The 12,528-nt window shown below is 41.3% G+C and overlaps 1 protein-coding gene across 2 annotated transcripts in view; it reads left to right on the forward strand.

Moving 5' to 3' along the window:
• The window catches only part of LOC111924071 (uncharacterized), a 22,705-nt gene extending 11,079 nt beyond the window's left edge, over positions 1 to 11,626 (forward strand). Inside the window, exons 4-6 of one of the 2 annotated variants that reach the window (XM_086864268.1) lie at positions 159 to 276; positions 6,809 to 7,956; positions 8,549 to 11,626. In XM_086864268.1, coding sequence (XP_086720394.1) covers positions 159 to 276; positions 6,809 to 6,898 — 208 coding nt within the window. In that variant the 3' untranslated portion in view covers positions 6,899 to 7,956; positions 8,549 to 11,626. The remainder of the gene's footprint in view (positions 1 to 158; positions 277 to 6,808; positions 7,957 to 8,548) is intronic. The other variant, XM_086864273.1, reaches the window with a different exon arrangement.
• Positions 11,627 to 12,528: the final 902 nt, after the last annotated feature.

Raw genomic sequence — 12,528 nt, forward strand, 5'->3', positions numbered from 1 at the left:
GCATTTTTCAAATAATGAACAATACAGAGACAGACGAGTTAATTGATTGATTGGTGTATGAGCAGGGTCCTAATGGATTAGCATTTGCATATTAACACAGATCCAATCTCTCTCTCTCTTAATGAGCTGCTTGCCACATTTTGTCTTCTTTTAAGCAGCAGCGAGCACGATAAAACAAACCCACTGGATTGCTCTCTCTCAAGAGACCAAAAGACAAACTTTAAAAGAGGCCTTTCTCCAGCACTGATATATAGAAACCCTCTGCACATCTATTTGGTAGGTATGTGGGGACAATAACTCTTTATCTCAAGTTACTTGTGAAAGGAGCCATTCTGAAAATCATGGATATTTAAAGCTGCTGCTTATAAGATGCTCCCAAGATCCCCCAATGATCAGGCATTTGCCACAGTTGGTTTTGCTGTATGAGAAGATGGAGTGGGATGTCACCAGCCAGCTCATTCCATCTGTGGTCTTTCCATTGCCATTGGCAGCTGGACTGTGCACATCCATCTGATTCAGTAGTTCACAGGGAAAGAATCTGAATAATTTCAGGTAGGTAGATGGTAATTTTTGGTCACTGGACTCATGGAGAAGGATTTCAAACCTTCCAGCATCTCCTGTACTCAAGGACTACATATAGGCAGTGTAATGAAGATAAAAGCAGTGAACGCGCCTCCCACCACAATAACATAGCAAATCTGTCTCGTTTATTCAACATATCTGAAAAGAAAAAAACAAAAAAAAAAAAACAGGTGATTTGGTTGTACACAAATCCTAAATACTGGTGTCACCAGGTAAATCTGTGTGACTTTAGGTGCATGGCTATTGTGTGACTATTGTGCATGGCAGGACACAGAGATCTCCTGGACACCATCCATACCTACCAGAGTGTATATACCTGTGACCACGTAGCTCAGTTATCTGGCAATCTGAGCGACTTCTGGGGCCCACATTCACACCACAATAAGGAACTGCACCGTGCCATATAAGAAAATACTTGAAGCCAGCTCAGAGGTCTGTAATACATCCCTGGTTTGAGCCCTGTAGACATGCCCTTTGAGTTCTTGGCCCACAGCCTTGATTAGAGTCAATTGGCATAGCTGTGCTACAGTCATTTCCCTGTTTACATAGGATGAGGATCTGGTGCATTATGTATTTTGGCCATGGAGTACAGCTCTGCCTTCTGCTCAGCTGGCTGGCTGTGAAGACTGCAGTTGCTGGGTTTTGAACTCAGCATTCAGGGTCGGACCGGGTGACACTGCAAAGCCTCCACACTCAGGCAAGTTTCCAAAGTTTCCAGGAAACCCGTGTGACCTCCTGCTACCTGACTTTCCCTGATTGTTTCACTTAACTCTGATGGCTGCTGGGATCAACATTTACTGTGGGTGCTCAGAAAGACTCAACCAGGTTCTAGAGGAGCTGGTGCACCAGCGGTGAAGGTGCACCAGCACCCAGGCTCTGATGGATGTGCTGTCTTCAGGGGGGATTGCCACACCATGAACCACAGGCAGATTGTGGGTGTCTGTATTCAGCCATGAAGAGACTCTGCTGCTGTTTTGATTGACATGGTTCATAAGATGTGAAGGGTATTTCCATCAGGGAAATACAGATACAGTTTAAAACAGGCTTTAAAAAATAGACTAATTTCTGGATCCCACACAAAATGGTTTTAAGTCCCAGTTTGAGTAAGCAAGATAATTAGTCCGCTTGTGGAGGGTTCTTTTACTGTTTGTCTCCAGTGGATAGTCTTAAATTACTCATAATCTTATTTATATTGGTTTAACATAGAATGTGGGACTGTTTCTTTGTTTCATTGTATGAATGCTTTTTTAGATCCATCAACCTGCTCCAGTAATTTCAATACTGAAAGAAATTTTTAAAATCTCTAATTATTATCCTAATTATGTTCATACTATGAATTATAATTACAGGTTGCATGTTCTTGATTAATGAAGTCCACCATGGAATTCTAGAAATCAGTGCTGAAGCATTATATTACTGTAGTTGTGTCTGGTGGTATCTGTCACATTTTTCATGGGAAAAATATTCCAGGCATGTGTAGCACTCTATCTATCACCTGTCTATCTGGGCATGATAAATGCAGCAAAAAAAACCCCAAAGCATTGACATTGATAGGAGTTTTCCATTGACTTCTATCAAACAAGAAATAGACCCAGTTCAGGAGCCTCACCAAGGTTTCTGCGTGTAATAACTATTTTAAGCCTTTTTTCTTTTTTCCCCACAAAGTTATTATTGTATGAAAGGAAATATAAACAGACCTGATCTCACTGAAATGTTACATATATCCAATGTAAAAATTTAAAACAAAAGCGGGAAAACTATCATCTACAACCTTCTTTGCTCTCATTTTCTAATCTGCCTAAGGAGCTGCTGAAACAATTAGGCCCTTTAAGATCTTGATAAAATCTTGTTTACCAGGATCCTGCAAAGCTGAAAAAGGCATAACAACTGTGTCCAATATTTGTATACTTTTCTATTCCTCTCTCTCTTTGTGTTTGACCTGTCTTAATATATTTCTGACTGTGCAGATTAGCCAGAAAACCAAAAATAGGAAATACTACTCCAGCTTGGTTTGCTAAGGTGTTAAAAAGGCTTGTGGATAAATTCACAGTGTGTAATGCATCTGTGATTCCTCCACTTCACAGCCCCTTCCCTCTCCGCAGCCTCCCCCATGCTTGTACTGCATCTGTGCATAATCAGGGAGAAGAGAAACCTTTCTTTTACACTGTCTTATCTCAATATCCTTTGTTCATGCCAAGCAGCAGCTCATGAATGCCAGTTGCTTTGCTCTACCTCTATCTTACAAAGGTTGTTTCAGTTCCAAGGGGAGAAACCTATCATTCCCAAACAATTGAAGAGATTTGTATCTGAACATAAATAAACAAAAGCTGTCCCTAGGGAACATGGAAAAGGTTTTTCTCTAGAGAAGCAGTTCCTTCATGTGCCCCAAGTCCCTGGGGCTGTGCTGCAGCTCCCGCAAAGGTCCGCCCTGCAGCCAGGGCTAGATTGAAGGAAAGCACATCTTGGGCTGAAGGGAGGGAGTACAAGGCACCAAGGGCTGCTGCTCCTCCTGGGGCACATGGCAGGAGGTGCCTGGGGCTGAGGCAGAGAATGGGAGGCAGGAAATCCTTCCCCCAGCCCGCCCCCAGTGTTGGGAACCCCAGTGTGCTTCCCATACTTCCCAGGCTGTCCCCAAGGGATCAGCACATGAGGGGAAAGAAAAAGGGCAGCTAGCGGGATAATCACACTAGGGTTTGGAGTTGGTGGGCAGAGTATCCAAGTAAAAGAGAGCTGTGTAAACTGGTGAAATTAACTGTTATCTTCACAAAGGTAAAAGGCAAAGTATTTTTGAAGTCTAGCCTAAGAACTTCACCCTTTCACAGATGTCTGATAATACCCTCTCCCACCCTTAAACCTTTCCTCCAGTCAACTTTTACTCTCCCTGTCTTTATCATCAATTTGCAGCCTAATTCTTTGTCAAATCGTGTTTCTCATGGTGTCTTTTCCCTCCTATCAGAACTTTTTGTTCTGCAGAGGACAACACACCTGCTTTGGTCCAGTGCTCTAGAATTAGAGGTTATATCAGGCTAGAAGGGAACCACCTTATTCAACTCCCTGCTATTCACAGAGCACTTGTTTCTATGTCTGTTCCCTACAGATATTTAAATTATGCTATTTCCTGTTGTGTGTCCTGCAAGACACAAGAAGGGGTACATGTGTTTTAGCTGGTGTGATTCCTCTCCAGGGACAATTACACCTCATAGAGTCATAGATTATGCTGAGTTGGAAGAGATCCATAAAGACCATATAATCCAACTTCTGTCCAACTCTTGGTACAGGACACCCCAAGAATCCCACCATGTGCTTGAGAATGTTGTCCAAATATTTCTTGAATTCTGCCAGGCTTGGTGCTGTTACCACTTCCCTGAGGAGCCTGTTCCAGTGGTGAAGAACATTTTCCTGATATCCAACCTAAACCTTACCCAATACAACTTCAGATCATTTCACTGTGTTCTGTCACTGGTCACCACAGGGAAGAGATCAGTGCCTGCCTCTCTGCTTTCTCTTGTGATGATGTTAAAGACTGCAGTGAAGTCTCCCTCAGTCTCCTCTTCTCCAGGCTAAACAAGCCAAGTGTCCTTAGCTGATCCTCTTTTCAGTTGCATTCTACATCCAAAGAAATTCAGAATGAAAAACTATGTAGGCATGAATAAGCAAAGTTTTACTGAATTAAATTTTATACTCACTCTGAGGTAGTCTAGCCCAGAAGGTACTAAACACTTGGGGAACCTCTGTCAAACAAATTTAGTGCAAATGTGTAAGTTTATATGCTATCCTCTAATTAGAAACCTAATTACATCAGCAGACCATGGGTCACAATTGTGTAATTTCTATTCACTGTAAAGCATTCAGAACATTTGCAAGAGATATTGTGCCTGAACCCTTCAAGTAAAAAAATTCTTTTGCAACATATTCACTGAGAAGAAGGCAGGACCATAACCAATATAATCATGCAACACCCAATAGCATCATTGCAGATGGGAAATAGGAGTTATTAAATAAGACTCAGAAATGGGTGACACAATTGACAACAACTTGTTCTTGCAGGGAACATTCACAGCTGGTGTAACTGCACTGATTCCTGCAGTGATACTGATTGAAATGACCTGGAAATGTATCCTTCCAGTATGATGGCCTTCACTTTTGAGGGAATATTTTGCTGTCCTTTTATGTACTTCATTACAGCCTATTTTATCTGCCTTGTATCCTCCATGTTATGACATTATTGCACCATCAGTTCCTGAGACAAATACTCATCACCTCAAAATGCTCATCAAAACTCTGCTGCTTTGTGAGAAGCAAACTGAACTGCCAGCGACGAGAACAGACTTGATAAGAGAAGCTGGCCTTTTGCTCCTCTCCTGCTTATATCCTGATAGGCAATATGTCAGGGATAATTTTTTTTTAAATTAGAATTTAAAATTAGATTTTTTAAAAAAAAATTAGTTTGGTTTATTTTACATCAGCTTTTTTTCTCCCCAGTAAAATAGAAATAGAAAGTAGTCTGCAAGAAACAGACATTTCAGACAGAACCATTTCACCAAGATGTATGAAGCAGTGAGGTCTTTTATAATGCCAAAATCTCTTTCAAATGTAAACATTGTTTACATTTGAATGTGAGCACTCACAAAAATGAAATATGAGAAAGGTGTGATTTGGCTCCTGTGGAACTCCTGAGTTTTCTGTGACTGGCATTTCTCCCTGGGGTAATTTATAAACTAATATTCCCCATTGCGAGAACATTGGCAGGCTTGCAGAGAGAATAGCTCCAATTTTCACTCTAACATATCTGGCTTACATCCAGAAATTGCAGAAAGAATTTACCACAAAAGTGAGAAAAAAGGGAAATTCTTACATATACAGTATTAATGACACTCTTAAGAAAAATAAAATAAAAAGGCATATTTTGAGCAAAGGTACATCAAGACACTACTCAGAAAAATAAATATGCAGAATATGGATTAGCAAAGTGGAATTTATTTTGATTATAAGCAAATGTAATTTATAAATCATACAAAAATATAAATAAAGCTACATAAATAAGAATGCCTTGCTAGCACACAAAACTAAGTGGACACTGGAAGCTGCACAAATTCCCTTCTTAAGTGCTGGAATTTTTTGATCTAGGTCAAAGGTTCCACGAGCTACATGAATCAACAGATGTAGTAGTTTTGAAGATGTACACTGAACCTCCTTGGAACTTCTTAAAATAGAGTGGCTGCTGAAACAAGATCCAGTGGCGTTGCCGGCTGCCTAGACACCGTTCTATTTTAATAAGTGTCATGGATGCTTTGGGGCATATCAAAAATAAATGGCAGTAAGTAGGTAGGAAGCCAAGCGTCTGTGACTTCCAGCAGAATTGCAATGCAAATAAACTCCAGTGAAGTCTTTCACAACCTCTCCAGGGTTATCTCTACACCATTGTTTCCAGTCAACAATTTATAAACTTGGATTTGCTGATTATCCTTGTCTGGACAATAGACTGCAGCTGCTAATGCTTTATATAATGGCAGAGTTTGACAAGTGATTAACAGACTAAACTAACTAATTTCACCTTTATCAAGGTACTGCAGTGAGTGTCCTTTAAAACCGTTGCTTTTCTTCTATTGGTTTTTACCTCAGTGCAGTTTCACTGACTTCAAAGAAGATGAATTTATTCTAGAATAGATGACAAAAGCAAATTAGGGCTAAGGGATTTAAAATGCAGGCAAAAAGAACCTTCCAAAAGCCTAAACAAGTTTGGTTTCAAACCAAATCCTTATGAATGAGTGGAAATATCATAATATATCAGGCATTGTCCCCATCTTCTGCCCTTCCCCTCTTGTCCCCTTGCCTTATCTAATTTTTATTTTCAAAAATAATTGAATATTTCAAATAACAGAAATATATTTAGGTATTTATATTCAAAGACTAGACTTGTTTGCCAAATTGTATGAAAAATTTGCTTTTTCCTATTATTTTAACTCCATTAAATTATTATTTTTTTATTCTCAAATTGTCTATATAATGGAAAATCAATAAATAATTTATACATTATGACGGCAGCCATATTAAACTCTTAGTGTATGTACAAGTGCATGTGAAAAAGATTTTGGACAAGAAGAAAGCTCTAAGAATACTAGAAAAAATGCATACTCGAGAGAAAATCTTTAGATACTAGTGAGATGCAATAAGAACATTCAAATCCTTTGTGTGTTCACATTAACACTGATTTGTTTTTATTCAGGAGATTGTAAATTGGCGACACCCTGGAGGAGAGTTAAACACGTGGACAGAACTTCTGTGTGGAACGTTTTGTTTCCAGCTATGTACATGAAAGGCATTTCTGAGAAGAAAGTTGCTGCAGTCACAGCCTAGCAAAGCAAACTTACTAATTAACTGCAGGCTGCACCACTTGCACTTAGCTACGTGCCCAGGCTGACAACACCGCCTTCAGTGCTGCTTTGCAAACAAATTTAAATATTCAGCGCACAGCTTCTGGGAAAAAGGCCATCTTTCTTCATGCTGTAGCTTTGGGATGTAACATTTATTAGTGACTTATGCTTATTTCCACTGGCTTTGTGATGCCAGGAGAGTTAGCAGCAGGCTGAATCCTCTAGGTGTATACACCCAGTAGGAATGGGGAAGGGAAGGAACTACCATGAGGGATGGAACAGGGAGGAATGTGGAGATGCCTGTGCAATGTTGGTTGGCAGTATGGTTGTCTGGAAAAACAAAATCTCCTTTGTGGCAAACGTAGAGGTTTAAATCTGTTTACACTGTGTATCAGAATGTAAATAATTTCTATTTAAAAAGTACACCAAAAGTAAGTAAAAGCAAAGAGTATCTCTGCCAAGTGTCTGATAACCAGCCTCAATATCTTTTGATCTTCTCTGTGTCTTCTACCAGTTTCCAGGCTCGCAACTTTTATTCTCTGAAGAGTGCCCCCCCCACCCCCCCTTGTCCTTTTTTCCTGCCTTCCTGGAAAAATTATGCCTTTTCTTTTTTATTGGTACCTCAATCTGAGGAATAGCTGCACTTAATTTGAGAGGGAAATGTTGAGAGCTTTTGTTGGACTATTTACTGTGAACTCTTTGAGATGACTGGTGTTAATTTCATGCAGCATCAAGGGTTCATGAACAAAAATACACTTCTCCAGGCAAATAATGTATTTCTTCCCCTCTTAAAACACTTCGTAAAATGTTCTCTGCTCAACTTATAAAAACCTTAGAATAGCAACTTCAACTTGATAGGAAGCATCAAACTCTTACATGTGATGGAAGGAAGGCAGGAAGGAAGGCAGGCAGGAAGGCAGGCAGGAAGGCAGGAAGGCAGGCAGGAAGGCGGGAAGGCAGGAAGGCGGGAAGGCAGGAAGGCGGGAAGGCAGGCAGGCAGGCAGGAAGGCAGGAAGGCAGGCAGGCAGGAAGGCAGGCAGGAAGGCAGGCAGGAAGGCAGGAAGGCAGGCAGGAAGGCAGGAAGGCAGGCAGGCAGGCAGGCAGGAAGGCAGGCAGGAAGGCAGGCAGGAAGGCAGGAAGGCAGGAAGGAAGGCAGGCAGGAAGGCAGGAAGGCAGGAAGGCAGGAAGGAAGGCAGGAAGGCAGGAAGGCAGGCAGGAAGGCAGGAAGGCAGGCAGGCAGGCAGGCAGGAAGGAAGGCAGGAAGGCAGGAAGGCAGGCAGGAAGGCAGGAAGGCAGGCAGGCAGGCAGGCAGGAAGGCAGGCAGGAAGGCAGGCAGGAAGGCAGGCAGGAAGGCAGGAAGGCAGGCAGGAAGGCAGGCAGGAAGGCAGGCAGGAAGGCAGGAAGGCAGGCAGGAAGGCAGGCAGGAAGGCAGGAAGGCAGGAAGGCAGGAAGGAAGGCAGGAAGGAAGGCAGGAAGGAAGGAAGGCAGGAAGGAAGGAAGGCAGGAAGGAAGGAAGGCAGGAAGGAAGGAAGGCAGGAAGGAAGGCAGGAAGGAAGGCAGGAAGGAAGGCAGGAAGGAAGGCAGGAAGGCAGGAAGGCAGGAAGGAAGGCAGGAAGGCAGGAAGGCAGGAAGGCAGGCAGGCAGGAAGGCAGGCAGGAAGGCAGGCAGGAAGGCAGGAAGGCAGGCAGGAAGGCAGGAAGGCAGGCAGGCAGGCAGGCAGGAAGGCAGGCAGGAAGGCAGGCAGGAAGGCAGGAAGGCAGGAAGGAAGGCAGGCAGGAAGGCAGGAAGGCAGGAAGGCAGGAAGGAAGGCAGGAAGGAAGGCAGGAAGGAAGGAAGGCAGGAAGGAAGGAAGGCAGGAAGGAAGGAAGGCAGGAAGGAAGGCAGGAAGGAAGGCAGGAAGGAAGGCAGGAAGGAAGGCAGGAAGGCAGGAAGGCAGGAAGGAAGGCAGGAAGGCAGGAAGGCAGGAAGGCAGGAAGGCAGGAAGGCAGGAAGGCAGGAAGGCAGGAAGGAAGGAAGGAAGGAAGGAAGGAAGGAAGGAAGGAAGGAAGGAAGGAAGGAAGGAAGGAAGGAAGGAAGGAAGGAAGGAAGGAAGGAAGGAAGGAAGGAATATGCACTTCTAGAGAAATCTGACCTTATTACTGGATAAATAGTGTTCATTCCCACTTGAGATTGCCATAGTTTTAATCTCTGGACAGTGAAGAGAAGTAATTTACAGACTCACAGCCTGTTTACTAGTTAAGAAAAAGTTTGCAGAGATTTTGCCTAGGCTGACCTAAAGTAATCAATTTGCAGTTCTGACTTCATAATATGACCTGTGGTTTCTCTAATGCATGTGCCCTCTCCTGCAAGTGTGCTCCAGCTGGTTTATACTCACCATGACTGAATTCATGCTTTCTAATAAAATTTGCGAGGGAGTGTGCTGTGGTGTTACAATGTACTTGAAGTGATAAATGAAGTGATCCTGACAGAGTATAAGCTGCAAGATGATAGGTTGTGTGTCTATAAATGTTAGGTATCATTATATGCTCTCCTAGCCCATGGAGACCATTTCTGCTCTTTAGTGTCTAGTATAATTTGACTCTTAATTTTTCCTGCAGAAGGGACTAAGCTGGAAACAACTCCTGCCTCTAACACCTCTTGAAAGGATTTGATGCATGAGTTAATTTATTCCATATCATAATTAATCATTTTGTCTCTCACTGTAAAAATGTACAATGTCATTTACATTGCACGTGTTCATTTTGCCATCAGTATAGTAAGCGACGTTTCCTGTAATTAAATAGAGATATTACATTAAACAGTTAAGATGTGTGTTATAACAGAAGTGAGAAGTGAAACAGAACCAATTTTCTATCCACACTTGAATCTACACAACAAAGCAAAGACATGCACGTAATTGACATTGCTGACAATGTGGGAGGTTTAGGTGGTCACCTTGAATCAGCTTGAAGAAACCTGCATGATTTTGGGAATAGGATTGTCAGTAAAATCATTGTCAGACCACACTGCTGTTTATACAGCTATACAGGCACATATGGCACAGGTTCATGATGCTGCTTCTGCTCTGTCATGGTCATTACAGACTTCATCAAGAGCACCATCCTTCTACATTCTCTTTAGAGTGATGGTAATCGAGATGAAAGATAGCCAAAAAGGGCAGGAACCCCTTTATGAAGATCCTTGATGTGAAAGTACGATAAAAATTTTCATCTGAAGAAAAGAATATTAAAATCAATAAAATGGATGAAAGAACAGAATCGTATTTGATGATAGGCTGAATTTGATGCTGAAAAATGCTGGAATGAAAGGATCTAATCATCAAGTAGGGTTAGTCCAGTTAATTAAAAAAAACCCAAACAAAACAACCAATGAACCATGAAAAAAAAAATTCCAATGGGTCCGCTATCTTGTTTTACCTTTTTTAATACACACTGAAGCAGTCTCTCAAGGGACAGTCCATTGTACTAGTAATATACCACACAGAGTTACCATTGAATGGCCAATCTATCCATCTTAAAGAATATTAGACACATACACAGAAGAACGGAAATGACCATGTTAGCTTAGATCTACAGAAGAAAAGACTCTGGCTCTATCCAAGCATTAATGCTGGGTTTGAGACTGGTTGTCACCAGATCACTGAGAAGAGGGCAGCAGACCCTTCCAGCAAACATGTGGCTATAACTTGTCTCTTCTGTCAGGTATCAGCTGATTGTGTCCAGCAGCACTTTTGTCATTGAGCCCTGGAGCACAAGATTTGATGGCCATTTCAATGAGTTTAATTGAATTGCTTGTATGACTCCAGGTGCCACTGTTAGCTATAGGATTATTCAGTCTCACTAGGAATCTTCATTGGCTTTACTTCCTCTGAGAATGAACTCTATTACTTAATAAAACACTGTAGAACAAAACGTATTTCCTTATAACAGTTTCTGACCTGAACTTTCTTTTTTCTTGTTATACTATTTATCAGAGAAAAGGGATATTCCCCTTCTTCCATTTCAATAGTACTTTTGATATGTTTGCTCAATTCCTCTCCTTTCTAAATCAAATAATTTCATCTTTTGAAACTCTCTTCCTTAAAGTCCTTTTTGTTCACTACCATTATCTTTCTCTGATCACATTAATATATGATGTGCAAATTCAAGACTTCATACTGCAAGGTCCTTAACACTGCTTGTCACTCACCAGATACTTAATTTAAAGCATACAAATATTCCCTCTGCTCTCAGTGTGATTTTTTGTGTAGTTTAATAAATGTTGAAGACATTACTGCTGGATGTTGCCAAATACATGTTTGTGCCTACAACCAAAAAACCACATGCAGTTTTATTAATCACCCTGGAAGGACAATCTATGTAGCTATTGATTTCAGCAACATATTCATATGCTTAAAAATAGGCCCACAGTTAAGCTTTTGCTTCTTCAGATTAATGCCAATCTGCATGTGTTTGCTCCCAGAAGACCACACACTTACTACTGTCTGAACACATTATGACAACAATCTGCATGGAAACAAAAAGAGATGCTGGGGAAAAAAAATGAAATGAAAAAATGTAAAGAGAAAACTGAATTATGAAACCAAATTATGGCTAAGCACAATGACAATAAATACTTTTAGCCACAGGCAATAAAATATTGCATCATTAATAAAGCTAAGTGGAGAAAAATTTTGCTTGTCACTTTCATTTATAACCTAAATTTTATACTTTAGCCTTACATGTTAGCTCAGCACATTACACATCTCTCAGGCAATTCCCCTCTGGCCCCAGAAATCATGAGTTACTGTGGTTTCAAAAAGTGGTGAACTGGGTAAATGGGAACTGATTTTAAAGGATGAAATAATGGCCTAATTCAAGACTGTAGCAGTTTTAAAGGAAAGACACTTGAGACAGGGAAAGGGGGAAGAACTGATGATATGGAGGTTAAAACTCCAGGTTCTCATGGATGTGAGACAAACCTGAGAGGAAATTTCAGAGCATTCTTAGCTCAGGTGTGACTTTAATCATTCATGGGTTAACACAGGCTGTCAGTAATAGATACAAATAGTGCTGCTCTTGCCTTTCCCAGTGATCCAAACACCAAGTCCATTCCATGTCCTTGCTGATAGAATCCATTCAAGAGACTGGCCAAATTCTAGTAAAAGCCTGAAGAATTAGGTTAAAAGAGCTCTTTATTCTACCCCTTGAAAAGGTTGAAAGGTTGAAAAGCCAGGAGGAAACAGTGGCAAGTTATCTGTTAGTTACACAGTGTAAGGAGGTGGTGCATCAGTGGTGTTTGTGAAGAAGCATCTTTGCTGCATGTTTGCCTTTCTTCAGTACATATAAATGGGAATAACTCCATTTATCACAAGTTATGGCTGTCTAGGATCTCATCTTCCATATTTTTGGTATATCTAATTCAGGCATCAAGGCTGGGAAGATTTACTGGGGAGGAACCCAGATATGAAGTGAATTTTTGAGAGACAGGAAACAAACAGCTGAACATAAACCTCCTGGCATTACCAGCTTCACGAGGAAGCAAAAATCTCACCTGCAATCTCAAGGGAAACAGATATCAGGGGATGTAAAAA

Source organism: Cyanistes caeruleus, chromosome 1, assembly GCF_971803275.1.
Source record: "Cyanistes caeruleus chromosome 1, bCyaCae1.hap1.1, whole genome shotgun sequence".
In the NCBI taxonomy this organism is placed as follows: domain Eukaryota; kingdom Metazoa; phylum Chordata; class Aves; order Passeriformes; family Paridae; genus Cyanistes; species Cyanistes caeruleus.